Below are 25,538 nucleotides of genomic sequence, written 5' to 3' on the forward strand. Positions count from 1 at the left end.
AGTCAGAGTCCAGACTGAAATTAAATTGTGAATTTCTCACTGTTTGCTCACAGTGACCAAAAATTCCCTATGTGACACATAGGCTCAATAGTTGGGAAAAACTCCCTTTTACTGGGAAAAAACCTCCAGCAGAACCAGGCTCAGGCAGTATAGACGTCTGCCTTCACTGGTCAGGGCGAGGGTAGAGGAATGAAACATGAAACTGCTGTTTTTCATTTTAACCTGAAGACAGCGAAATACGGGTAGAAGTGAAGAAATAATGGTGCATAGCAGTGATTTAAATGCTAATGCAGAACCATTCACAGTGCGACATCAGGAATGGCTTCTAAATTTAACCTGACTTCCTATCTGCATGGCTTCATTTCACCTAAGCCTGACATCAAAGTTTGCTCTAAGCTGTCAGAGAGACTTTGGACGTGGGTGTGTTGTAGAAAAGAGACACAAGAAAGACAAGGAGAAGGAGCTTCTGTTATCACATTAATTATTGCCTCACTCAGAGTCGGGGCTCAGCATGAAGCAGAGCTGAAAGACTGCAGAAGTTTTCTAGTGTCGAGTGTCGCTTCTTTGGCTGTTAAAAATAAACACAACCACAGTACCTCGACGTGCTGTGATCTGTGTTTAAACTCGGAGCAGCGAGGGGAAAGTCAATGAGGGAAAACACACACATATGCATTTAAATTTCTCCCTCTGAGCCGCCCACCTTTCATCCTCCATGCGATACCCCAGGTACCGGGAACACTGCTGCTAAAAATGAACATTAAACCGGCAGCGAAAACGCATTGATCTCTCAGTGATTTAGAAGACGGAGGAAAACAATGGGAGGATGAGAGGAAGAAAATGAGTCCCATGCGGCGGAAGACAGATCCCAGCCCTGACAGCGGTCGTCATGGTGCAGCCACAGGACCAGAGCTTCATCCACTCGGATAAATTGAAACCGATTGTTCATCTGTTTTCCACCTCAGACATGTGAACGAGACCGCACACAAATATACAGACTCGGCTCTGCATGCACGAGCTGCAAAAGTCGAGTTTTCCAGTACAATACATTTCATATTTTGGGATCTGCCACCAAACTGAATAACTCCAATAAAAAAATGAAGAACCTTTAGTACTTTAAAGCATTGCATAACGTATGAAAAGAACCATCATCTGAATAAAGAGAAAACCCAATGTAACATGATTGTGAAGCAAGCATGGTAGTGGCATCATCATGAAATGGGGATGTTTTCTGCAGGCCCTGGCAGTCAGATCTTTGCCTGTTTTTTCACCCTAAACATGTGAACGTGATCACACACAAACATACAGTCTCGGCTCTGCATGTATGAACTGCAAAAGTGCACCTTGATTTTAATTTTTCCCTATTGATTTTATTGTGAAGCACTTTGTGAATTCATTTCTGTGAAAAGTGCTATATAAATAAACGTTGCTTGCTTGCTTACCTTGAGTCTTTCGGTATCACACGTTTAGTATTTTTGGACTTTATAGAATAAGAAATTGATAAAACAATCTGCAGATTTATTGACAATATCTGCAGCTTAAATTTTATGCTATTAACTGCTGCCAAACCAAATAACGCCAATAAAAATGAAGGACCTTTAGTACTTTAAATCATCATCGCCTAAATAAAGACAAAACCCAACGTAACATGACTGTGAAGCAAGCATGGTGGTGGCATCATCATGAAATGGGAGTGTTTTCTGCAGGGCCTAGAAGTCACGTTTTCAACTGTTTTTCCACCCCAAACATGTGAACGTGACCACATGCAAATATAGAGAGTTGGCTTTGTGTGCATGAGCTCCAAAAGTTGAGTCTTCCAGTACAATACATTAAATATTTCAGGACTGTTGATCAGACAGACCAACAGACTACAAAATTAATTTTAAAAAACACAAAGAAAATTTGTTACCTGCCACCAAACCAAATAACTCCAATAAAAATGAAGAACCCTAAGTGTTTTAAAGCACCGCATAGAGTATCTAAAGAACCATGACCAAATCATAACCAGGATGTCCTCAAAATGAGTGACTGAACAAGAAACAGAAAAGCAAATGAGACCACCAAGACACTCCTCTGAAGGAGTTACAAGAAAGAGACTAGTGAGGGAGGCCACCAAGACACCTATGACTCCTCTGAAGGAGTTCCAAGCTTCAACAGCCGAGATGGGAGAGACTGTTCATACAACTGTTGTCTGTTCTTCACCAGTCAAAGCTTTATGGGAGACAAAGAGAAAGACTGTTGGAAAAAGCTCAAATTAAATCTGGACTAGAGTTCACCCGAAAACATTTGGAGAACCTGAAGTCAACTGGAAGAACGTTATTTAGTCTGAGAAGACCAGAATGGAACTTTTTGTCCTCAGGACTAGACTCTATGTTTGGTGGTCATCATCCCCACTGTAAAGCACGGTGGTGGCAGCATCATGATGTGAAGCATGGTGGTGGTAGCATCATGACGTGAAGCACGGTGGTGACAGCATGATGATGTGAAGCATGGTGGTGGCAGCATCATGATGTGGGAATACTTTGAAGTCCTGGAAGGCCTGGAAAGGTCGAGGGTAAAATGCAGCAAAGTCTAGAAAAACCCTGAAGGACAACCTGATGCTGTCTGAAGAGAACTGAGACTTGGAGAAGATTTGTTTTCCATCAAGACGGTGAGCTGAAGCTCTACAGAAATGGTTTAAAGACAACAAGTTGAATGTTCTGGAGTCAGAACTTAAATCTGAGGACTCTAAACATGAATTGATGGGAGAAGAAAGACACAAATATGTTTTAAGTTTTAGGACTTCCTCCTTAATGTTTGATTTTGGCTGAGATGCTTGATCATTTTGCTGAAATGCGAGAAGCTTCGAGGGAAAATAATACTTTGTGGAGGTGCTACCAGCTCACAGACATCTGGAACATGCGCCCTTTGAGAAGAAGCTAACGCTTTGTAACTATGTGTTGGTTTTTAAAAGCTTGTTATATTTTCCTTTGTGTCACACAGCTCCATTAAAAAGCTGTTTGATGAATACGATGGAGGAGAAAATGCAATATTTCCCTCTGAAAAAATGTAATGTAGCAGCATCCTTCTTTACAAACACTGCATAAGAAGTGAAATAATTTATTTTGCAGACAGTAAAAGCACAGGACGTTGGCTGAATTCCATTTAGCAGCTTCAGTTTTGACATTCTGGTGTAGTGAGTGCTGGTTCCCATTTACTGGATCACCAACTGTTAATCTCGTTACCTGCGTTTTCTCTTCAGAACAGTCAGAATCACTTCAGGTGCTCGGAAAATATCTGATGCAGAATTGCAGCACTGAGTTGTTTTATTTTTATGTGAGAACAAACTATTCTTTCAGAGTTATATTTGTCTGATCCCTCCATAAAAAGCAAACACAAAATTCCAGTCTGAGAACTGTTGGTTTTTCCAATTCTGTTTCCCAACTAAAGCAAATCAATTACAGTCATTGAAAAGCTGATTTAATCCTGAATCATACAAGCAGCTGAGAGCAGAAATCAGAGCTGCGCAGATGGAGGAAACCTTAAAACCAGCTCGCTGCTGCCACCTACTGCTGCAACGCTAAAAAAAAAAATACTGCTTCCTGTCTGGTAATGGGAAGACCAAGAAATTCTGGAGTAGATTCAGAGCTCAACCTTGATCCAAAGACTTGAAAAACCATTAAGTCCTGCTCCTTCTCCTGAATTAAACTGTTTTTTAATTTAAATTTTTTTATTTATTCTCTTTATATTTACACATTTATTTCCTTATTTTTTTACATATTTATTTATTATTTTATTTTATTTATTCCTCTTTATATTTACATATCTATTTTGTTTTTTTTAAAAACTGATTTATCTTTTATGATGGCACTCCTGTGATTCCACAGTAAATGTCCATAGTTTACGTTAAAAAAATTCAAACAAATCAGAGATGGTCAAAGAAAGTTATATTCTCATGTTATTAACCAGAAAATACAAACAAATTCAACAGCAGAGAGAAAACTAGACAAGTCTTAATAATATAGGTATATATTTATTCATACGTACATATTCATTTATATCGGTTAATTGTAAAAAAAAAAAAAAAGAAAGAAAGAAAAAAGAAAAGAAAAAAGGAAAAGATTTACAGTAATTATATGAACTACAGTCATTGTCAAAACTGATTTTTTTTTTTAATTTCTCAGGAGTCAATCTACCAGAACACACTGTAGATTCACCTGCTGCCCTCGTTGTTTCCTAAATCCTCAACTCCAGTGTTTGGGACCAAACATGCAGAAAACAAACCGGTGTTGGATGCTGAGCGGAGAAATAAAATCCAGAGTTTTGCTGTCTTGTAGTGTATCTCTGTACCATAAACAGACTTATTTCTTGCTTTAAAACCTCAGGGAGCAGGTTGAGTTTTACTGTAATTCATTCAAAGTGTCACTGTTGCCTCAGATCCTGACATTTCCTCCCCCCCCCCCCCATCTTAACCCTGGAGCTCAGGACAGAGTACATTACATTTCTGCGCCATTTTGACTCTTGGTTCCTCCCTAATCCCCCCCATTCAAACAAAACAGATCAGACTGGATTACAGGATTCATCTCGGCTCGTATTATCCTGACGCTCGCCTGCAGCCGATCAATAGTCTGATGCAATTTGGGCATTTGAAGAGCAAAAAGGCATAAAAATTAAAGGAGAGGAAAGCAAAAATCTTCCCACTAAAGCGGCACGCGACGCCCGAAGAGCCTCTCCTTGGTGGAAACATTCAGTAATCATACAAACATGTCATCGAAGGACTCCTCAACTCACATTTACAACAACAACAACAAAAAAAACCCAACATTTAACATTTATTACAATTGCACTGGTGCCGAAACGTCCCCCTGGACAAAAGGCTGGACATTTAGTAACATGAACTCTTAACGAAAAATCCATCCGATGGGGGAAACTGGTAAAAGGGCTTCAAACTGAGACACTGAACTTCAAAACACAAAGCAGGCAGAATCAAAAAAACAAAAAAAAAAACAAAGAAGGAGAAAGAAAAAAGAGACATTTATAAAATAAAGACAGAATAAAGCAGGTGCAGACAATCCAGAAGAAAAAAAAACAAAACAAAAAAGGCTGAAATACTTCCAGAAACATGGAGGGGCTCGAGTCCGTTTGTAGCCCAGAAATCATTCCATCAGCAGGCCAGAAGTGTCACTCCGTCGCCTTGCAAGGCCTCATGGGACGTTCAGGTTCCTCGTCGAAAAACAACAAATCGAACTGAAAGTAAAGTTGATTGTTTTCAGTTGGCTTTTTCTTTCCGCCGTCCTGCTCGGAAGTCATGTAGTGATGATTATTTTTTGTTTCATCCGTCGGGAAAAAAAAAAAAAAAAGCGTCTCAGACCAGCATCAGTCCACGTATTCTCATCGTGTTTTTCCTCAGAATCTTCCACAAACTCGACGTTAATCTCATATCTTCACCACTGTTGTTTTTCTCAACTGGCTTCGACTCCCGCGGTCCTTATTTACAATTAGATTTTAAAAAACTAGAGGTGTTACATGCAACATTTGGCATCTTCTCCGAATCCCCACTTGTGTTGTCTTTTTTCCATTGATTTTTTTTTTTAGAAAAATATTGTTTTTTTTCTCTTCAGTATATTCTGATTGTAACACAGAGACAGAGAGAGAGGCGAGGGTTCTGCTGAAGCTCAGTGGATGCATTTTTCTTTTTTAACGTGTGTTTGTTAGTAAAATGCTTCGATTTTGAGATCAAGTGTCTCATCATTGCTTCACTTTAAGTGCAAATAGCTGCAAGTATTAAAAAAAACAAAACATAAAAGAGTCCTTCTGCTGTTTTCTGTGTGTGTTTAGGGGATGTTGGCAGATATGTGAATATACCGCTGCCCCTTTTTATTCCTTTTACTTTGAAATAAACAGCCTGCAAGCAAACACTGGTGCTGTCTGGAGGTAGCTGTTAATTCACCACCGAGGGAATGAAGTGGTCTAACTGGATGTTTTAGTCGGTTTCAAAGCTGCTTCATATAGATAAAAGTCTCAAATGCAGGTTTGTTTTTGATTTAAATCCCTCAACGGCGGCGTTCGATTTTTTACCCTCTTTGTAATACTGACGCAGATCAGGAATGTGTTCTTCCAGGAGTTAATGTGTGAGTTTGATGTGTTTTTTGGGGGGGAAGTTACCCAAAACCCTGCAGCGATGATTGGCTCTCTCCCTCTCTCTGCAGCTCCTTAAGGGGGAAACACACCAGCATGTAGTCTATGACGGACGGGAGAGGAAGGGCAGCCGGAGGAGCGTGGACGAAGGGCGACGGGGGAGGAAAAAGGGGAAGGGGGTCGTTGTCTTTACATCATAGCAGGACGCAGCAGCGGCAAAACCTCTGGCGGCTTCCACCGACGGACGGCGGCGGAGTGACGGGAGCGAAGTACGCATGCACTTTGATGTTAGGCAGGTGGGTCTGAAACACAAGAAAAACACAGGAAATGTGTCAATGATCATATATATATATATATATATATATATATATGTGTGTGTGTGTGTGTGTGTGTGTGTGTGTGGAAAACTGCTGTAAGTAGTTTAAAAGACATGTTGCCTTTAAAAAAAAAAACCACACAAATCAGCAAAAATACACCATTTATCAGAGCTAGAAACTGTAAAAATTAGAAAAATTGCTGGATTTTCAACTTTACAACAGTCCTTGAACTACTCGTCGGTGATAAACTGTTTGTCAAGCTTTGAATCAGGATTTTTTTATCAAAACCAGTCAACATGCATCACTTAAAAATTAACAAAAAATTAACTTTTTATATATATGAGTACGTATTTTTTCTATTTCGTGTAATATTTCATTATTGCAATATTCATTTACTACCTCAGTATTATTGTCATTATTACTTTTTAAAATGTAGGTGATAAAATATCTGAAGGATCTAGAGTCACATTTTTTGTTGCTCACATCTGAACACGTAGAAAAGAAACATGTTTTTGGTACACAACAAACAAAAACTAAAAAAAGTGCATTTTGCAAATTGAACAACACATTTTCTTCTTCTGATTTCGGACATTCTAACGGTCATATTGTCATTTCTAGCCATAGCTGTGCTGCTTCTTTAGACATCAACATTTTTCAGAGCCAAAAACTGTAATCACAGAAATATTTGTCAAGATTATCAACTTTCCAAGATTCCTTGAACTTCTGTGTCATGATGTTCCAGCAGGAACCTAATAAAAATAGTGATGCTTCATCATAAACAAATACTAATTTACCAAAAATAAACCATTTTGTTCCATAATATTTTCATTCAATGCACAATATTTCATTATCAGGTGCAATATTAATTTACTACTATTCGGTATTACTTCATATTTTTCTATTTTTGTCATATTTTAGCTTGCTTAGTTTTATTTCCAGTACTGCATCGTACCCATATCTCATTGCTTTTCTATTAGTCACTACATTAATTGCTATGTTGTTGTTTTTTAGCATTATCTGGTGCAGGAATTTCCTTTTGCAATGCTATCATATCTTAACATCATTCTGGAACAAAACAAAAAAAATCACCACTTATTTACTACATCGCATCAAGAACATAAATCTGACTCAGAAAGTGTAAAAACAAAAATATTTGTCCTGCTTTTAGCTGTCTGAAGGTCACTGAACTAATCCTGTGTGACATGCAGTTCTTTTGTGACATTCAACTAAACTGTGATTTTTCCATCTAAATTACATTATTCTAACTGTCTCATTCAAACATTTGTCAAAAAATAAAAAGTCTGCACCATATTCTTAAAAAATAAAAATCTTCAATCGTCGGCTGAACTGGGAAACCATGTCTGCTTCAGCTGTGACCATCGTGACAAAAATTCTGACTTTTTGGCCAGACCTCAGGCTGTTTACAGAGAACAGATAAGTATGGAAAGAAATTAAAAATGTAAGTAGTTAAATATCTATAGTATGTAGAGTCAACATTTATTCCCAGTGATGTACACATTCCAGGTTTTTACATTTATGTATAATAGATCATCAAAAATATTTTCCTTTTTTGAGGATTGAAGGCATCCTAACGGTCATACCACACTAAAGACATTTCTGAGTTCTCTCTCCTTTATGGTTCTTCTGTTTCCACAGAGGTGCAGGACTTTATGCTGCAGAGAAAAACTGTGAGTAAAAATGACAGTTAACACACATCACTAGCTACAGTTTGCTGTAACACTTAAATGACTAAAAGTTCTACACTTCAGAAAAAAAAACAAATCAAGTGTCAGTAAATGCAAATTACTGCTGTGTATCCAAGCAGTCTGGCTGTGATTGATTTACATTAAAATTAAAGTCAGGGCGCGATCCAAGGATGATGAGTGGAACTTGGACAGAGCGTTCACTGCTGCTATCGAGGAGACAGTTTGTTTTTCACAGCTTAGTTTGGATTCATCACTTGTTGTGGGTGGGAGCAGTGAGTCACACTTCAGGAGTTTGATTTGGACAAAGCGTTTGAATTCATGTCATCGTATTTCCCTCCATGCGTCGTGATCAGGGTGGGCAACGGTTAAGCTGTAGTCACCTGGAATCATCAGAAACTTTGATTTTTGTTACTCGGTAGTTGGATGTTTTGCAAAATATACTTATTTACGGTCTTACAGAGATTCAAATGAGGTCAGCTAGCTTAGCTTAGCTTAGCATGTGTTGGTTTTAGACTGGAAACTGAGGAAACAACTAGCATGACTCTGGCTAAAGAGAATCAAAATCCACCTACCACCTTAACAAACTCTCTAGTTAAGGGAAACAGCTGTGTTTTAGGAGAATTTTGAAACACAAGTCACCATAGAACAACAATATGGTATTTTTACAGTTTGCCTTTTGTACAGATTAAACAAATATCATGCTAACTGGTGAGCTTTAGAGATGCTAGCTTGTTGGACAGAGCCTAATTTGCAATTTTTCTCATCTTCATGCTAAGCTAAGCTAACTAACACATGGTTTCAGGACTTACCAATCAAAGGACACACAAACGACTAGAGGTCTCGAGGTGATAATATCTCTGAGCAAATAGGGTTTTGGGCTTGTGACTGGTTTGCAATGACACTATGAGGGCAGTAGTCTGCATGCACATGTGAACAAAAGTTTATAAACATTTGCAAAGACCACATATATCATGGCGGTACTGAGCCTTAACCCTAAGAACACCAAACCTGCTATCAAGCGTGGTGGTGGTGGCATTATCATGCTCTGGTGCTTTACACAAATTAAATGGAATAATGGAGGAGGATTACCTCCACATTCCTCAAGAAAACCTAAAATCATCAGCCAGAAGGTTAATCTTGGACAAAGTTTGGTGTTTCAATGAGACAATGATGGCAGAAGTGGTAAAGAAATGGTTAAGTCAGGCTAGAATGAAGGTTTTAGACCGACCCTAACCCTAAACCCATCAAGAATTCGTGGATTGTGAAGAAGAAACAAGTCAGAAATTCTATAAATGTAGTTGAACTGCAGCATTTCTGTCCAATGGAGCCACAAATAAACCAGAAGCTTGTAAATGGAAAAGAAAAGGGACATTTAACCAAATATTACAGCTACTGCATGCATGTTTTTGACCCAGAAGATTTTGTCGTTCTTTCCAGAAGAACTTTAACAAATCTATGAAAGAAACAAAATACTGTGGCAAAGATTCATGTGTTTCAATGATTCCAACATAGAAAACTGAAAGTTACAGGAGTAACTGGAAACTTAAGACTGCCTTGATAAACCTGGACTTTACAAGCGGATGTAAACTTTTGTTCACAACTGTAGATGCTAAAATATTCCACATATATGAAACTCGAAGACTGTGTGAATTAGAAAAAGTATAATCAAGTCTTTCAAAGGAGGCAGGGTTCTTCTTGTTAAAGTCTTGACAAAACAAACTATTCTTTTAAGTTCCTCTTCTTGTAAGTTCACCTTCCCTACAGCGAGTATTTATATCGGTTACAGGATATTTAAAGGAACCAACATGTGGAACGAGTGATTTCTCCCACATAGCAGCTTTTAGACAGTGAGATATTTGCGTCCATCTGTGGCTGCAGAGCAGATGTGGTTTTGCAAAGGTAAAGAGTTCATGTGTGTTTAGCGAGAACCTGTTTCTACTTTACATAAACACATAATCTAAACAAACTGGGCGAGCATTATAGAATCCGTCAGCATGCAGCCAAACAGAATGCAGCACATGTAGAGGTAATAAAACGATGGTTGGTGGTACGTTCTGACTCAGCGCCGTTAGCTAACTCACCCTTAGTCTCTTGATGCCGGCTCTGGTGATCTGCTGGCAGTCGTACAGCTCGATGCGATCCAGACTGTGGCAGTTCTTCAGGTGCTCCAGTGAGGCGTCTGTGATCAAGGGGCAGTTGTCCAGCTCGATCACCTCCAGACGATCGTGAGCGCACGGTCCGCTGCCCAGGTGTCTGATGCCGTCGTCGGTGATGAGCTCGCAGTGGGAAAGACTCTGCAGGAAAGCGATGAAATCGACATAATAGCTCCATTAGCCAGTCGTCTGGTGAAGCAAACTGAGCCTCATTGTTTGGAAATGCAATTGAAGCAAAATATATTTCGCTTTCTGAACACCAAAAACATGCTGGCAGGTTTAAGGTTTAAAAAAAGCACCATTTATTAGAGTTATTAACTTTCACAATGGTCCTCGAACTACTCATCTGTGGATGTGGTTCCACTGAAAAAAACAAATCTAAGCCTAAAATAATAATATTTCATCAAAATCACTTTATTCTACATGTCTTGTTTAAAAATTCACCAAAAATAAACTGTTTGCATTAACCAGATTCTGTTAAAAACAAAAAATTTGACGCTTGTTAGTGCAACGGTGATGCCTTCACTGACTCACCTGCATCCATTTTGTTTTCTAACAAAAATGTTGACATCAGACCAGATTTAGACAACTTAACACGGTAACTCCCTGAGACCCAATGATAAGTTTAAAATGCATTACATTTTTTAACAAGCACCATTTATAAGTCGTAAAAACAGAAAGAATCATCAAATTTTCACTTTTCCAAAAGCCCTTGAACTATCCGTGATGTGAGTTCTAAATCTAAGCATAAAATCATAATATTAACTCATAGAAGCTGCTTATTGTGTGCAATGTGACACTTAGCGTAAACTTCATAGTTTTCATGAAGTGTTGGTTTTTAACTTTCTCGGAACCACTGAAGTACTCAAGAAACGCGTGTTGTTCAGCAAAATTAACCAAATCTAAGATTAAAATTGTGATATTTCATCAAAATCTTTATTCCACATCTTTTTCTCCAAATCTTCAAAAATAAATCCTTCACATCCACCAAAATATTTAAAAATAATTAAAACTAAATCATCACAATTGCAGAATTTATTGAAGCCCGAAACAATAAAAACAGAATTGTCAGATTCTGGCTTTTCCATGGTTTACTCAAACTGCTTATCTGTGACGTGTTTCCACTGAATAAAACCCAAAGCCATGCCTACAATAGTAATGTCATTATAATCACTTTATCCCACATGTCTTGTTTGAAAATTCACCCAAAAATAGGCCGTTCGCATTAACCGCATTCTGTAAAAAACAAACAATTCTGCACAACTCAGGGTAACCAAAACGACATTAGTGACTTAAGTGTGACCAACAGGCACATTATAAAAATTCAGTAAATTCCTGGCTGATCTGCAGGCTGCGTTCATGTAGAATAAAGAGAGGACAAGTATGGAAACTAATTAAAAATATAATCAGTAAAATATCTTTGAGACATGGAGCAAAGAATTTGAAAAATGTCATAAATATTGATTCCAGTTGTGAAAATATTTTTGTAAAAATAAATTATCAAAGAAATTTCTATTTTTTTTCCTTTTTTAATGATCTATGGCACTATAATTGCCATAACTGTACAAAAACATGTCCGAGTTCTCTCTCCTTCTAGTAACGGTTCTGTTTCTGTAGAGGTGGACGATTTTACATGGCTGTGAAAAATGAGCCAGCAGTGAGCAAAAATGTGGAAGTAGCACTCAGAATCTGCTTAGAGCTCAGAGGGTGGAGCGACTGGCGCACACACTCACCAGGACTTGCAAACGAGGGCAGTGGATGGACAACTGGATGAGCGTTCCATCTGTGATCTGATGCAAAAAGAATCGCATATTTAACAGTGACGCCTGCACAGTTCACACCAAAAAAACTCAGCTTTGGTTGTATTATGAGGACTTACCTGCACACATTCTTCTAAATCCATCTTTTCAAGCTCGTGACAATTCTGCACAGAGAAATGTCACAACCCACAATTGTTTTAGAGACAAACAATACTCATTTTTCACACATTTTGCCAGGACAGTTTAAACACGTGACTAGAAGATTGTGGTGGTTGTGTGCAGCTAAGAAACTCACCCTTGCTAATGTAGTGAAGCCCACGTCTGTAAGCTGAGAGCAGCGAGCAACTTCTAATATTCTGAAAGGACGAGCACAAGAGTTACACAACGGAAGCATCGCTTACAGTCCGTCACAGTTTAAAGTAACCAGATCTTCGCTCTGATAAACAGTGTAATTTGGGTTATTTTTGCAAAATACAGCCTGCTCTGTAAACCCGACAGCTGTCTGTTAAGATAAGGTCTGTGAGTCAATTAGAAAACAAAACTGAAACCAAGTGAAAACGTTCCATAATTATTGCTTAAAGGGTTTTATAAAAGATCCGCGGTTAAACCCAGAATGCCGCCGGGTGTGCAGGTGTGTAAACTCACCTGAGACGAGGGCAGTTCTGTCCCAGAGCGTGCAAGATGGCGTCGGTGATGTTGGCACAACCCGACACACACAGAGACTGCAGGTGGTGGCAACCCCGACAAATGGTGATGAGGCCTTCATCTGTGATCTGCTGCTCACACAAACACAAAGGATGCAATCATTTAAACATGCATTACGTGTAAAAACATGTCATTAGAAGCAAAAAATGACTTTACATTGATTCATGTGCATCTGCTTGAAGGATTGTTCAAGAAAATAAGAAAGTTTTGCACAACTGGGACAATTAACTCACCTGCATCCAATTTCTTTTTTAGATTAATCTCAATTTAGTAGACTCACCAAGTTCAAAAGACATGTTATCTTTAAACAAGACGACATGGTCATCAATATCCCCCGCCACATGTGAGGTCTATGAGTCTACATCCAAAATAGTGATAAAGGGCCATAACTCTGTTAAATATTATCGCACAGGTCCCATTTTCGAAGTTGATCAAGGTGTCCATGGTGTGAAGCTACACACTAAATTTCGTAATCCTAGCTGTAATAGTTTCCGAGAAAAGCTGTCCCCTTCATGTCGGACGGATGGACGGACGGACGGACGGAGGCCAAACCTATATCCCCCTTTTCCACTTCGTGGAGGCGGGGGATAAAAAAATATCACCAGAATTAAACCATTTATAAGAGCCAAAAACTGGAAAAACAGAAGGAATCACCAGATTTTCAGCTTTTTATTGGTCCTTGAACTACTCATCTGGGATATGTTGTTAAGAAACTTAACCAAATCTAAGCTTAAAATCATTATATTAATGGAGGGTTAAAGTAAATTTGCTTGTTTTAAAGAATTGTTGGGTTTTTAAACTTTCCCAGTTTCCCCTTTAACTACCCGACTGTAAGCTGTTGTTCAGCGAAATGAATCAAATCGAACCTTAAAAATCGTATTTCATCAAAGCCTTTTTTCCACGTCCGATTTAAAAATTTGCCAAAAATAAACTGTTCGCATTAACACGATTCTGTAAAAATGTTTTAATTCTGCACTCCTCGGTGCAACCTTGAAGCCATTAATGACTCGGCGGCAACGAACGGTCATGCAAGAAAAATTCAGAGAAACAACATGAAAGAGAGGTAATAAATGCACTGTTTGGTGCACATGAGTGTAAATCCTGGAAAAAAACTACACATTCTGGTACTTATGGTGGTTGAAGTTCAGATTCGGGAGTTTTCTAATGATGTTCAGAGGAAGAAATGCAGTTAAAACTCAGTAAAACGTGACTCTCGTATTGGTTTTCCTGATTAATCTGACCTGTCACCTCTACTTACCGAACACGTCTGCAGGTTGAGCGTGACCAGCTCCGGACAGTGAGCCCCGATATGCTTCAGAGCTTCGTCTTCTAGCTGCAGGAGACATTAAAAAAAGAAAATCTGATGTTTCTGACATTAAATTCAATTCTGCTTCGCTTTGTGCAGAAATCGCAGCTGAAGTAACACCTCTGGCACGCCGAGCAGACGTGTTGCGATGAGTTTTTCCTCTAAATAAATGGAGTGTGACGCCCCCACAGAGACACGTGGTTGTTGACTGTCAAAATAACAGGATGGCGTGATGTGGAGACTTTACATTTGCTGTAAACAGCGAGCGGCGTCGCTTTACTCAAACCTGCATTTTGCCACTGCACAGGAAATCATGCATTTTATGTTTCTGCGGTTGTAGCAGCTGTGTTCTCATTGGAAAGAAAGTAAGAGGAAGTAGTGAAAGTGACTAAAAAAAAAAAGAAAAAAGCTGTGCCACCTCTTCAGCTCAGTGTTGAGCAATAAAAACAGTGCACTCTCTTTGTAAAACCCTGAACTGTACCTGTGTGCAGCCCTTGAGGAAAAGGCCTTTGAGTCCAGGGCAGCAGCGAACCAGGGCCTGGATGCCGTCCTTGGTAACCTGATCACACCAGGAGATGTTCAGCTGCTCCAGCAAAGGACAACCCTCACTGAGAGGACGCAAAAACAAAAGGGGGAGAAGTGAAAACTTGCAAAAGACGAAGGCAGCAGAGTTCACGAGAGGGAGAAAACACAGGGAACATGCAATAAAGGCGTGCGATGGGGGGAAATCTTGATACTGGATTTGTCTAAGCCACACAGCAAATGTAGAAAACTGTTTCACATCTCAAACTCAAACTCACTGAGTGGAAAGTACATTTACTCAAAAACTGTGCCAATTTTATGTTAAATGCACTTTAAATTAGATTTCCACTTCACTAGATTAAAATGTATGAACTCAAAGATGTCGTCTTAAAAAAAATTCTGAAAATTAAAACATTTATCTATCTTATTTAAAATAAATAATCAAATTAATTCAAACTTCTTAAGGTCTTTGAACTCCTCATCCGTGACATACAGGGAAAAAAATTAACCAACTCTAGACTTAAAATTATAATATTTTATCACAATCACTTTATCCGAAAAGTTGCATTTAAAAATGAGCCAAAAATAATCTGTCTGTGCAAACCAGATTCTGTAAAACACTAAAAATTCTGCACTCAGGCTGTGGTGACACAAAGCAGATAGACAACAAATACGAAAACAAATTTAAAATGTAAGCAGTAAAAAAAAACTAGAGCAAGTGGAGCCCCTACATTTTTTTTTCTAGTATTGGCAACACCTATGGGCACTTAGAAAAATGTTCTACATGTTGATTCCACTTTTTTAATATTTTTTTGCAAAGTAAATAATCTAACTCAAATTCATTTCCCCTTTTTTAACAATTTAATGCATTATAACTGTGCCACTGCTCCTAGTCGTGGTCGTGCTGCGTCTACAAAGGTGCAGAACTTTATATTGCAGTGAAAAATGAGCCCACAGCGAGGACAAAATGGAACAGGAGCAATAAACTGCTTGTAGTTTAGAAGGTTACTGTGAAAAATGATTGAAAAAAGGGGTTCTTAATAAAATTCAGTGGAGCCTACACACCTGAGAGCTTTGAGCGACAGGTTGGTGATGGAGGTACATGAAGCGAGGTCCAGGTGCTTCAGCTTTGGACAGAACTTACTGAGGCTGTTACACGTGCTGCAGAAAGGAAAGACGATGAATTTGAAGAAGGAAAATATATAGGTAGCGCTGGTATTTCAGAAACTAACACCACACCTGTCAGTGATCTTGGTGCAGCCGTTCAGACTGAGCAGCTCGATGTTCCTGCAGTTCTGTGAGAAAGTTCTATTAAAAAAAAAACAACACATTTATGTCATAACTGCCTCTTTCTGCCTTCAGGGTCTAGAACTGGATTTTCTGAAGCCGAGCCTTTGTCAAACCCACCTCAGGGCGCTGTCACCGACGCCCTGGCAGCCCCGTAAGCTCAGCTTCCTCAGGAACCCCCCGCATCGCTTGGAAATGTTCTCCACCACCCGGCCCTGCAACAGAACAGGCGACTCAGCCGGGCCGACTCATCTCTACGCCTCGCTTTAATATCCATTATGGTGAAAATCCTTTTTGAGTGAGTTTTGTGGTTGTTATGAATGTGATGAACCAAGAATCATTCAGTTCAAACTTGGTATAACCCACTGTTTCTGGGGAAACTATTCAGAATAAACAATCCACCAGGTTTATTCACTTTCTAAAGCTGCTTCTGCTAAATTTAGAATATCTTTAAGGGTTAATCAAATGATCTACTGTTGCGTGCAAGGATGAACACAAGAGTCTTCATGCACTCCCAATATATAATCCGAATATTCGGATGTCAAAATAGATATTCGGATACCACCATCACGACCGAATATTCAAATATTCGGGTCCAGCCCCAGTATAAACAAACTCATTACGCGCTACCGAATGTGATCCTCGAAGATTAAGATGCTTCATTGTAACGACGTAGCATGTCGATGCATGAAACAGTGCATACTTGTAAGACTAGTTGTCTTAAGGCAAAACAAAAAAGCATGTAATTAGCAAAACAGCTTTAGAAGAAACTGTTTTGCTATGCAGTGTTAATCACAGGCACAGAGAGAGTCTTCTTCCTGAATGCAACCAGACTGCCGCATTTAAAGCTACAGACAGACCAGGAGTTATGCAGTTTTGAGTGGTGAAATTAACTATCTTTGCAGTGTTTTGAGCCATTATTTTGCTTGCAAGAGTCACAGTGCGGGACTTTTAAAGTAATATGAGTAAAGTTTCTGGAACTTGGATGGGATTCGCTCACCTCTATGTCCCTCTGAAAGTCAAAGAGGTCGATTCTCTGCCAGTTGCTGCCGTCCAAAGCCAGAACATTCCAAGACTGGGAGCGAGGAGCAGGAGGAGGAAGATTTAGTTGAGTTTATTCCCCCAAATACAGTCATGTAAACACAGAAAACGCACAGTAAAACACAGACAAACAGTCTCGCTCTCATGCACACCTCGTGAACACAGACTCACCCGTGAGACCTGGGCACAGCGACAGAGTGTCACCACATCCAGAAAGGAGAAGATTCTGGAAGACAGACAGGGACGGTTTAGAGACCCTGATGCTGCTGCCAGAAGCTTCCTCTTTACAACAAAATCAACCCTGCGTCTGCTTCCAGATAACTTGACGTTTGGCACAATCTAGAGCTGGAAGCAGGTTCCTACAGCGCAGCAGAAAGTGCACAAAGCGTCGCCGAAGCCTCACAAATCACCTGGACTGGCAGCACCAGAGTCAGCAGCTCGAGGCCCAGATTGAGTTATAACCTTCATTTTCTGTTTGCTCAGGGGCTCCAGAGTTTAGTTTGTTTCGTCTGAAATCAATTTAAATGTTTTACGGCCACAAGCATCTGTTTTTAATTAGACTTTTAGAGCAGAGGAGGGCGGCGACGAAGGGAGACTGTTGGCATCTTGGAATATTTGATAACAGGCAACCCAACATACACTGTAAAAAAAGTTTAACAGTTTAACTTTAGTTATTTTTTTACAGTTTTTCCATGCTTAGTTAAATAACAGGTGATAACTAGTAAAGCCAAAAAAATTATTGATTTAAAAAATGTAAATACTTACAAAAACTGCGTTGAAATATTATTATTTGGAACAAAAGATATTTAGATATTTAGCAAAATTACAGATGATAGATAGTAAAATCAAAGAAAAACATATTACATGGTAAATGTAAAACAAAAAGGTCAAGTTGTGTCCTTTTCTAAATGGTAATTCATTCTTTTACAACTTTTGTCTAACATTTTTTCTTTGTCTAATTGTATTTTATTTAAATCAGCAAAATTTTTTGTAATTTTACAGATATTTGCTGTTATTGAAAAAATAACTTTATATATTAAAGATTGAAAAGTGGTAAATATTTTCAGAATTGTTATTTTACGTATACACACACACATATATATATATATATATATATATATACACACATATACACACGCAACAAAAATATAAATGCAACACTTTTGTTTTTGCTCCCATTTTTTTATGAGATGAACTCAAAGATCTAAAACCTTTTCCACATACACAATATCACCATTTCTCTCAAATATTGTTCACAAATCTGTCTAAATCTGTGATAGTGAGCACTTCTCCTTTGCTGAGATAATCCATCCCACCTCACAGGTGTGCCATATCAAGATGCTGATTAGACACCATGATTAGTGCACAGGTCTGGGGACTCAGAAAACCAGTCAGTATCTGGTGTGACCACCATTTGCCTCATGCAGTGCAACACATCTCCTTCGCATAGAGTTTATTGTGGGCAGTCTAAGGCACACCTGTGCACTAATCATGGTGTCTAATCAGTGGATTATCTCAGCAAAGGAGAAGTGCTCACTGTCACAGATTTAGACAGATTTGTGAACAATATTTGAGAGAAATGGTGATATTGTGTATGTGGAAAACTTTTTAGATCTTTGAGATCATCTCATAAAAAATGGGAGTAAAAACAGAAGTGTTGCATTTATGTTTTTGTTGAGTGTATTTATGCACAGATCATGTTTGTAAGTTTCCCATTTTGTAAAATTACAGATTGTGTGTGTGTGTGTGTGTGTGTGTGTGTGTGTGTGTGTGTGTGTGTGTGTGTGTGTGTGTGTGTGTGTATATACATATATATATATATATATATATATATATATATATATATATATATATAAGAATGGCAATTCCTTTTTTTAAACATTTGATTGTAATATTACAATTTGTGTCTGTATTTTACATCAGCAAAAAACGAATAACATTATTTTACATCTTACATGTATTTCCCATTATTTAAAAGAATAATTCTGTTTATTAAGAACTGAAAAATCTTCAATTTTTTAATAGTTATTTTACAGTTTTTCTAGTTTTCTTAAATTACAGGATTATATTGAGCAAAATAACAGGAAAAAATTATTTACATATTGACTGTAAAAAAACTAAAGCTCTATATTTTTATATTATACATGTTATATTATTAACAGTTATTGGCTCTTTTACAGTGTGTAAAGATATAACGGCACCGTTTTAACAGATTTTATATCTGCAAAACAAAACTTTATTTTACAGATGTTTGCCATTATTTGAATTTTTTTCATATTATGGATTTCAAAATGTAATTAGTTTTTTTCATAATTAATATTTTACAGATATTCAATGTTACATTGAGTAAAATATTTTTAAAAAACAGACCAAAACACTGGTGTTTCACTGTATTTAAATTAGCAAAAAATATATTTATTTTACTTACTTCAAAGATATTTGCGGTTTTTACAGTTTTTGAACATCACAATATTACACCGTTTAATGTATTATTTCTAGCATCCTTGCTACCAGGTTTTCTTTGTTCCTTTACAGGATTTTATTGCTTTTTGTACAGTGTAGCATTTATGATTGCAAGTTGTGTGTTTGTGTGTTAACGGGGCAGGACGGTGCTACAAGGCCAGTTGTGACATGATGTGTGACCGGTTGTGTGAAGGCTCGACACGCCTTCCGATGCATTTTGATGCACTTCTGCAGAAGATGCTGATTTAAGTGTTTGAAAACAGTCACTCACCGTAGCAACAGCTCCTTGGGCAGCTTCTTGTTGATGACCGCCTCGTCGCTGTTCGTGAACATCTGCAGAAGAAGGAGGAGATAAAATCAGTCCTGGCAGCTCCGTCACTTGAAGGACGAGCCCCGACAACAGGATAAATGACGGTAATCTCATCACGGAAATGGATTTCATGTCAATTCTTTGAAAACACATAAGATAAAGCACCGGGGGAGACTTTGGACTGTCGGCTAAAGAGCTGCGAAGGCCTTTGAGTTCACGTTATCTCTCCTGCACGCTTATTCTGTCTTGCATCTTGTGTTGTTTACACTGTTGAGCAAGTCTTGAGATTCTCCTCTGCTGGTCTCCAGTGACTCTCACACCAACAGCTGACACACACCGCACGAGCACAAACTCAAAAATAAAGCCTCAGTAAACAAAAGAGTCGATAAATTAACATCTATTAAGCCCCACACTGCAGTGTTCCCATAATTTGTGGTGGCGAGAATATGAAATGTTGGATGTTGCGTGGGAGAATCCACTCAGTCACAACAATGAAGCAACATCTGGCTCCGTCCATTTTCCGCCATAGATTTAGAGATAAATCTAAATCAGAGGAGGGAGCTGAAGAGTCGGACGGCAGCTTTAGGAGTGTAAATACATTGTTTTTTTAAGTGCAGGAAGCTTTGCGTTATTTATGAGAAGCAAATTTCTTGGACAAGATCAACAAGGCATTTGCAAGTTACAATATCCCCAATCAAAAATAAATTAAAGGTTTATATTTATTCCTAACAAAAAGGAAGAATTGGAAAGCAACAGTAAGACAAAAAAGCATTAACTTAAAAGAAATAAAAAATGCCCAAAGCTGTAGACAATTTCAACATCAAAACTCTGTCATTTTAAAATTTGGAAATTTGTTCTTTCACAACATTTGGCTTAAAATTACACTATATTTAATGTATTTTAATTAGCAAACATTGATGCAGCTTTACACATATTTGCCATTTCTTGAAACCAAAATTGATCATATTTAGGATTGGAAAATGAAAGTAAACAATTATTTAAATTGAGACTCCTCAGGTTTTCCCCATTTTGTAAAATCCCAGAAAATAACATTAATTTACATATTGACTGAAAAAAAAAAAACAGGCCAAAACCGTAAATAACTTCCAAATTCAAGCTGAAAAAGATAATTATTTTACATATATTTGCTATTTTTTCCAAAACAAAACAAAAAATGTATATTATTGTTGGGAAAAAAACTAAAACACTGCAGAATTTTACTGTATTTAAATCAGCTAAAAATATAAAAATGGATAATTTGATTTAATTCTGAAAAGCTGTTTGATATCATTTTCTTCCACATTTGACTGTACAATAATCTTATTTTTCCTTGTTTTTAAATCAACAAAAAATGTAATTATTTTACACATTTCCCCATTTTTGTCTAAATCTAGATATCTTAATTTAAATAAATTAATAAATTTAACCTACATTGCTAATAAAATGTTAAAACACTGCAGCATTTCACTGTAGTCAGCTAAAAATATAAAAAGGTATAATTTACAGTCCTCAGTGGGACGGATTCTGCTATTTTAATTGCGGGTTTCTGAAGCTAAAACCACACAATAAATTCAGATTTTTCTGCACCACATTCATCAGTTTGCATAAACAACCTGACGTGTTTTCCAGATAAAATTAATGGCAGAACATATAAATAAAACCTCCGACAGACGTACAAACTGACGGGTAAAAAAAATCTGAGGCAGAAAGAAGCGACGGGCATTTGGCGTTTTTTGGATTTGGGGCAGATCGAGTGCGAGAGAGGAGCGCTGCTTTCTGGTCAAATAATCCAGGGCAGTTTCCAAAGAGGCAGATGTGCAGCATGGTCACCGGACAAACACTGTCCCCCTTTTGTAATCTAACATAAAATGAACCTGATGCTCCGTGAATGTGAGCATTATGTTTTCTCCAGTGGTCAGCTACAGTTGGTGACGCATGAGGGAAATAAAAGCTGCAGCTAAAAACAAATCATGGCAGAGTTAAATAAACACACATTATATAAATAGAGATTCTATAGTTGGATGTAAACTGTATTTTCAAGCCAAAAACTACATTTGGTAGAAGCAAAAATATACATACAAGCATCTGTCTTTTATTTTTACTTCCATCACACCGCTTGATAAACAATATCCCAACTCGAGCCAGTTGTATTAACTTATTTTTCACTTTATTAGCTCCTTTTTTGCTTCACTAGCTTGTTTTTTTTCTTATTACCTCGTTGTTTTGGGCTTTAAACATACACAAAAGCATATTTCACACCTGAGACAACCAAGAATTTAGTTTATAAACACACTGCATGTATCCTACAATTGGATAAAGTATCCTTTATTTCATAGCTGCACATGTGAAAATTAAAGTTTATGTGATGTATTGCACTGTAATTTTGTAATATTGTAATGAAGAGATAATTGTGAGCCATGATTGTGCTGCTTCAGTAGAGATGCAGTGATTTTACACTGAGGCAAGACATGAAAAAAACACCTATAAACTCCATTATCTGCCAGTGTTGATAAAAAAAAAAAGATAATTAAAAATAATTCTCAAAAGGCAGATATTTACCAAAATCATGATTAAGGTATCTCCCAGCAGTGAGTTAGAGCCCCAATTACAAAAGTCTTTAATTTAAACTATTGCCATGTCTGCTCCTTTCCTGTACTGATGAACCTGCAAAAACGTGACCGGAGCGGTCACGTTTTTGCTCACTGTACGTCCATCAGAATATTTAAGAAGAAATTTAATTAATTAATCCTGAAGAAAAATCATCATAGTGAAAAAAATGCTCTGCTTCACCTCCCAGCTCTAAGCTGGAGCCCCAACAACAACATGCTTTTATTTTGAAGGTTTGTTTTTGCAACGTCTGGTGCATTTGTGGTCACATTAACCCACAGTGAGCCCACTAGTAACATTCAGATGAAATTGTGATAAATAAGTAGTAAAATTTCTAGATAGTTGTTGTCTTATGTGTATTTCTTATATCTGAATGTTATTTATTAAAGAGTAAATTCTAACAATAATCTCTATTATTTAGAATCACCACTTTTTCTAGCATTGTTAACACATGTGGTCACAGGGGAAAAAGTTGTACAAGTTGATTCCAGATGCTTTTAAATTTTGTAAACAATCACAAGAAATTAAAGTTTATATGATTTATTGCACTTTAATTTTGTTATGTTAAAGTTCAGGACAGCAAGGACACAGTGAGGAAAAAACACCTATAAATCTTACGTGCCAGTGTTAAAAAAAAAGGTCACTAAAATTCTCAATAAGTAGATGGTGACTGAAACTGGGTTGAGTTGGAGGATCAACAAAAAAACGCTTTTATTTTGAACTATAGCTTTTGCCATGTCTGGTCCTTTTCTGTCCAGATGACCATACAGTGAGCAAAAATGTGACTGGAACAAAAAGATAACACAAAACATTACTAATCCTAAAGAAAAACCAGGGTTAAAAAGTTGTAAAATATCTGTATCATGTGCAGCCACTCTTTTACAGCATTAATCACACAATAATCTTTGATTTATGCATTATATTCTCACTTTAGCTATTGTTGTGTTGCACGACTGGGTATCTATATTCTTTTCTACATGTGGAAATATTTTTCTTCTACAGTTATGTTATTCTCTTTCCTTCATTCCTAGAGGGACACCAACAGCCCAAACCAAATTCCTTGTATGTTGTGCATGTACAAGGATTAAAGCAGATTCTGATGTGGAGAAGATAAAACCTTATTAATCCTTAAAAAAATTCATATGTTATACCAACATTCAATTTTAGTAAAATATATAATCAATAGACATTCCTTTTTTAAATGACTTATTGCATTGTAGTTTTATTATATTGAAAAAAATACATGTTTGAGTTGGCTCCCCCTCCATTCATGTTTTTTTTTTCCAGAGGTACAGGACTTTATATTACAGTCAAGACTTAATGAGCTTCCAGTGAATAAAAACGCGACAAGGGCAAAAAAAAAACGCCTATAAAACGTATTTTCTGCATTTGTTGCTCCTCAGCGGCATCTCCTAGCGCCAACAACAAAAGGCTTTTACTTTGAAAGTCCACAGCTCTCGCAATGTCCGGTTCCTGTTTCCGCCCCAAACTTGGCTAGCTTGACGGTGCAGCTCCGCCGCAGCTGTCGGGCCAGAAGGTAACGGCCTGAGTCTTCAGAGTGTCAGCTGTTGCTCCGTTAAAAATAAATAAAACCGCACACAAATCCCACGCTAGCCGGGGATTAAACGGCACCAGGCGCTCGGCCGCCCGGGCCAAAGTCACCGGCTGGACGTGTAGCATGTTAGCTACAAGTTCACCAAAATAAGGCAGCTCCGTCCGGAGGCTGCGACACAAACTTTACCGTGAATACAACCCACAAACGGCACCGTAGCCGGGCCGTGTGTCCGTGTACCGGCGGTCCAGCTGTGATTGGAGGTCGTTCCGGGTGTTAGTGGGTGGTAGCTGCCCGGAATTTGTTGATGTTCCACCGGGGGCAGGTAGCAGCCACAAGCCGAGGCCCCCCTCCACCGCAGCGGCCGCGGAGACTCACAACAAAAGCCTCCAAACAAAGCACACCCCTGCGTGTAGGGAAATAACAACACGGCTGCAAATTCCTGTTAAAATAAACTCCGTAAATGTTCGTTTTTATGACAAACAAAGCTTGTTTTTGTGAGCTGGAGCGGCATGCTCCGTGTAGCCTCATTGTCTTTGTTTTGACGGCGCAGAAGGGAAACGAGGACACCGATTTTAGCACCAATAAAACCCACAAAATTAGCCAAAATAGCAACGAGACAGTTTAACAAGTGAATCCTAACAGATGTTTTAAATAAAATAACACAACGGGCCTCTTGTGTTTGCTGTCTGGACCCAAAAAACAACAGACCTAATCCCAAACACTGACTGCGGAAGCTGCATCACCGTGAGCGCAGTTTTTGCAATAAATCCGGCGACAGTCCGCACACAGGCCCGTATCCTGACGCTAAAATCGGCCGTGTGGAGAGTGTTTTACAGGCTGTCACATCACGGTTCAACTCACCTCAAACCGGCTCCGTGAAACGCCGTTTACCTCCTTCCCCATGTCGGACGCTGGTGGCTCCAAACCGCCTCAGTGGATCCGGTGTGGGCGCAGAGAAACGCAGAGACGGGCCTTTCTCTCCAGGCTGACCATGCTACCGTCCTCCCGGTGAGGCGACGTTTTTTTCCGGGGGCCTGTAACACAAAGCGCTTCTTTTCTGATGATAAAAAAATACGGGTCAGAATCCAGGCAGCCAGCAGCGGCGGCGCAGCCAATAAGTCTCTTATCTGCTCGGTGCGTCCTCACCTCCTCCTCCTCCTCCTCCCCCTGTAGCTACAGCTTTCTATCCATCCACACAAAATTATCTATCCATTTTTTGTGCGCGGAGACCGTGTCAGCAGTGCGCAATTGCGCACGCGCGCAGCTTAAAGGGAACAGTGACTGTGACGTCACATTCTGTTCAGAACGTGATAACGTGACTCACGCATAGACCATATATGGAATCACGCCTGTGATGTCACAGCGTAAGGATCAAAGTCTTTAAAAGAAACTTAGCAGACATCACTGTTCTATAGGGAGCCCCTCTGGTGACATGGTCAAAAAATAAATTGTGGCCAGGATATAGCTATAACGTGCGCACGATATATTAATTCGTTCGTACGAAATTCTAATTCGTTCCCAAGAAATACTAATTCGTTCGCACGAAATACTAATTTGTGGACACGAATTAGGTACAATGTGGGCACGAAATACTAATTTGTGGCCACGAAATAGGTATAACGTGCGCACAAAATACTAACTATTATATCATTCCTGGACAGCTGGGTAAGCAAATCGAGTGCACTGTCTCGA

The 25,538-nt window shown here is 38.5% G+C and overlaps 1 protein-coding gene across 2 annotated transcripts; it reads right to left on the reverse strand.

The window, feature by feature from the left end:
• Window positions 1-3,989: 3,989 nt before the first annotated feature.
• Window positions 3,990-25,108, reverse strand: fbxl20 (F-box and leucine-rich repeat protein 20). 2 transcript variants are annotated; one of them, XM_022193608.2, is made up of 16 exons: window positions 24,993-25,108; window positions 24,708-24,903; window positions 19,646-19,707; window positions 17,083-17,137; window positions 16,871-16,945; window positions 15,991-16,085; window positions 15,823-15,891; window positions 15,649-15,744; window positions 14,543-14,669; window positions 14,014-14,088; window positions 12,696-12,826; window positions 12,346-12,406; window positions 12,170-12,214; window positions 12,024-12,080; window positions 10,219-10,431; window positions 3,990-6,416 (listed from the first exon to the last, which is right to left on the reverse strand). In XM_022193608.2, the coding sequence occupies exons 2-16, from the start codon at window positions 24,747-24,749 to the stop codon at window positions 6,309-6,311; spliced, it is 1,311 nt and encodes a 436-aa protein (XP_022049300.1). In that variant the 5' UTR covers window positions 24,750-24,903; window positions 24,993-25,108; the 3' UTR covers window positions 3,990-6,308. The 2 variants fall into 2 exon arrangements, with proteins under 2 accessions (XP_022049300.1, XP_051797152.1); XM_051941192.1 differs by having other exon boundaries at window positions 24,708-25,097.
• Between the last annotated feature and the right edge of the window lie 430 nt (window positions 25,109-25,538).

This window comes from Acanthochromis polyacanthus, chromosome 21, assembly GCF_021347895.1.
Source record: "Acanthochromis polyacanthus isolate Apoly-LR-REF ecotype Palm Island chromosome 21, KAUST_Apoly_ChrSc, whole genome shotgun sequence".
NCBI classification, from domain to species: Eukaryota; Metazoa; Chordata; class Actinopteri; family Pomacentridae; genus Acanthochromis; species Acanthochromis polyacanthus.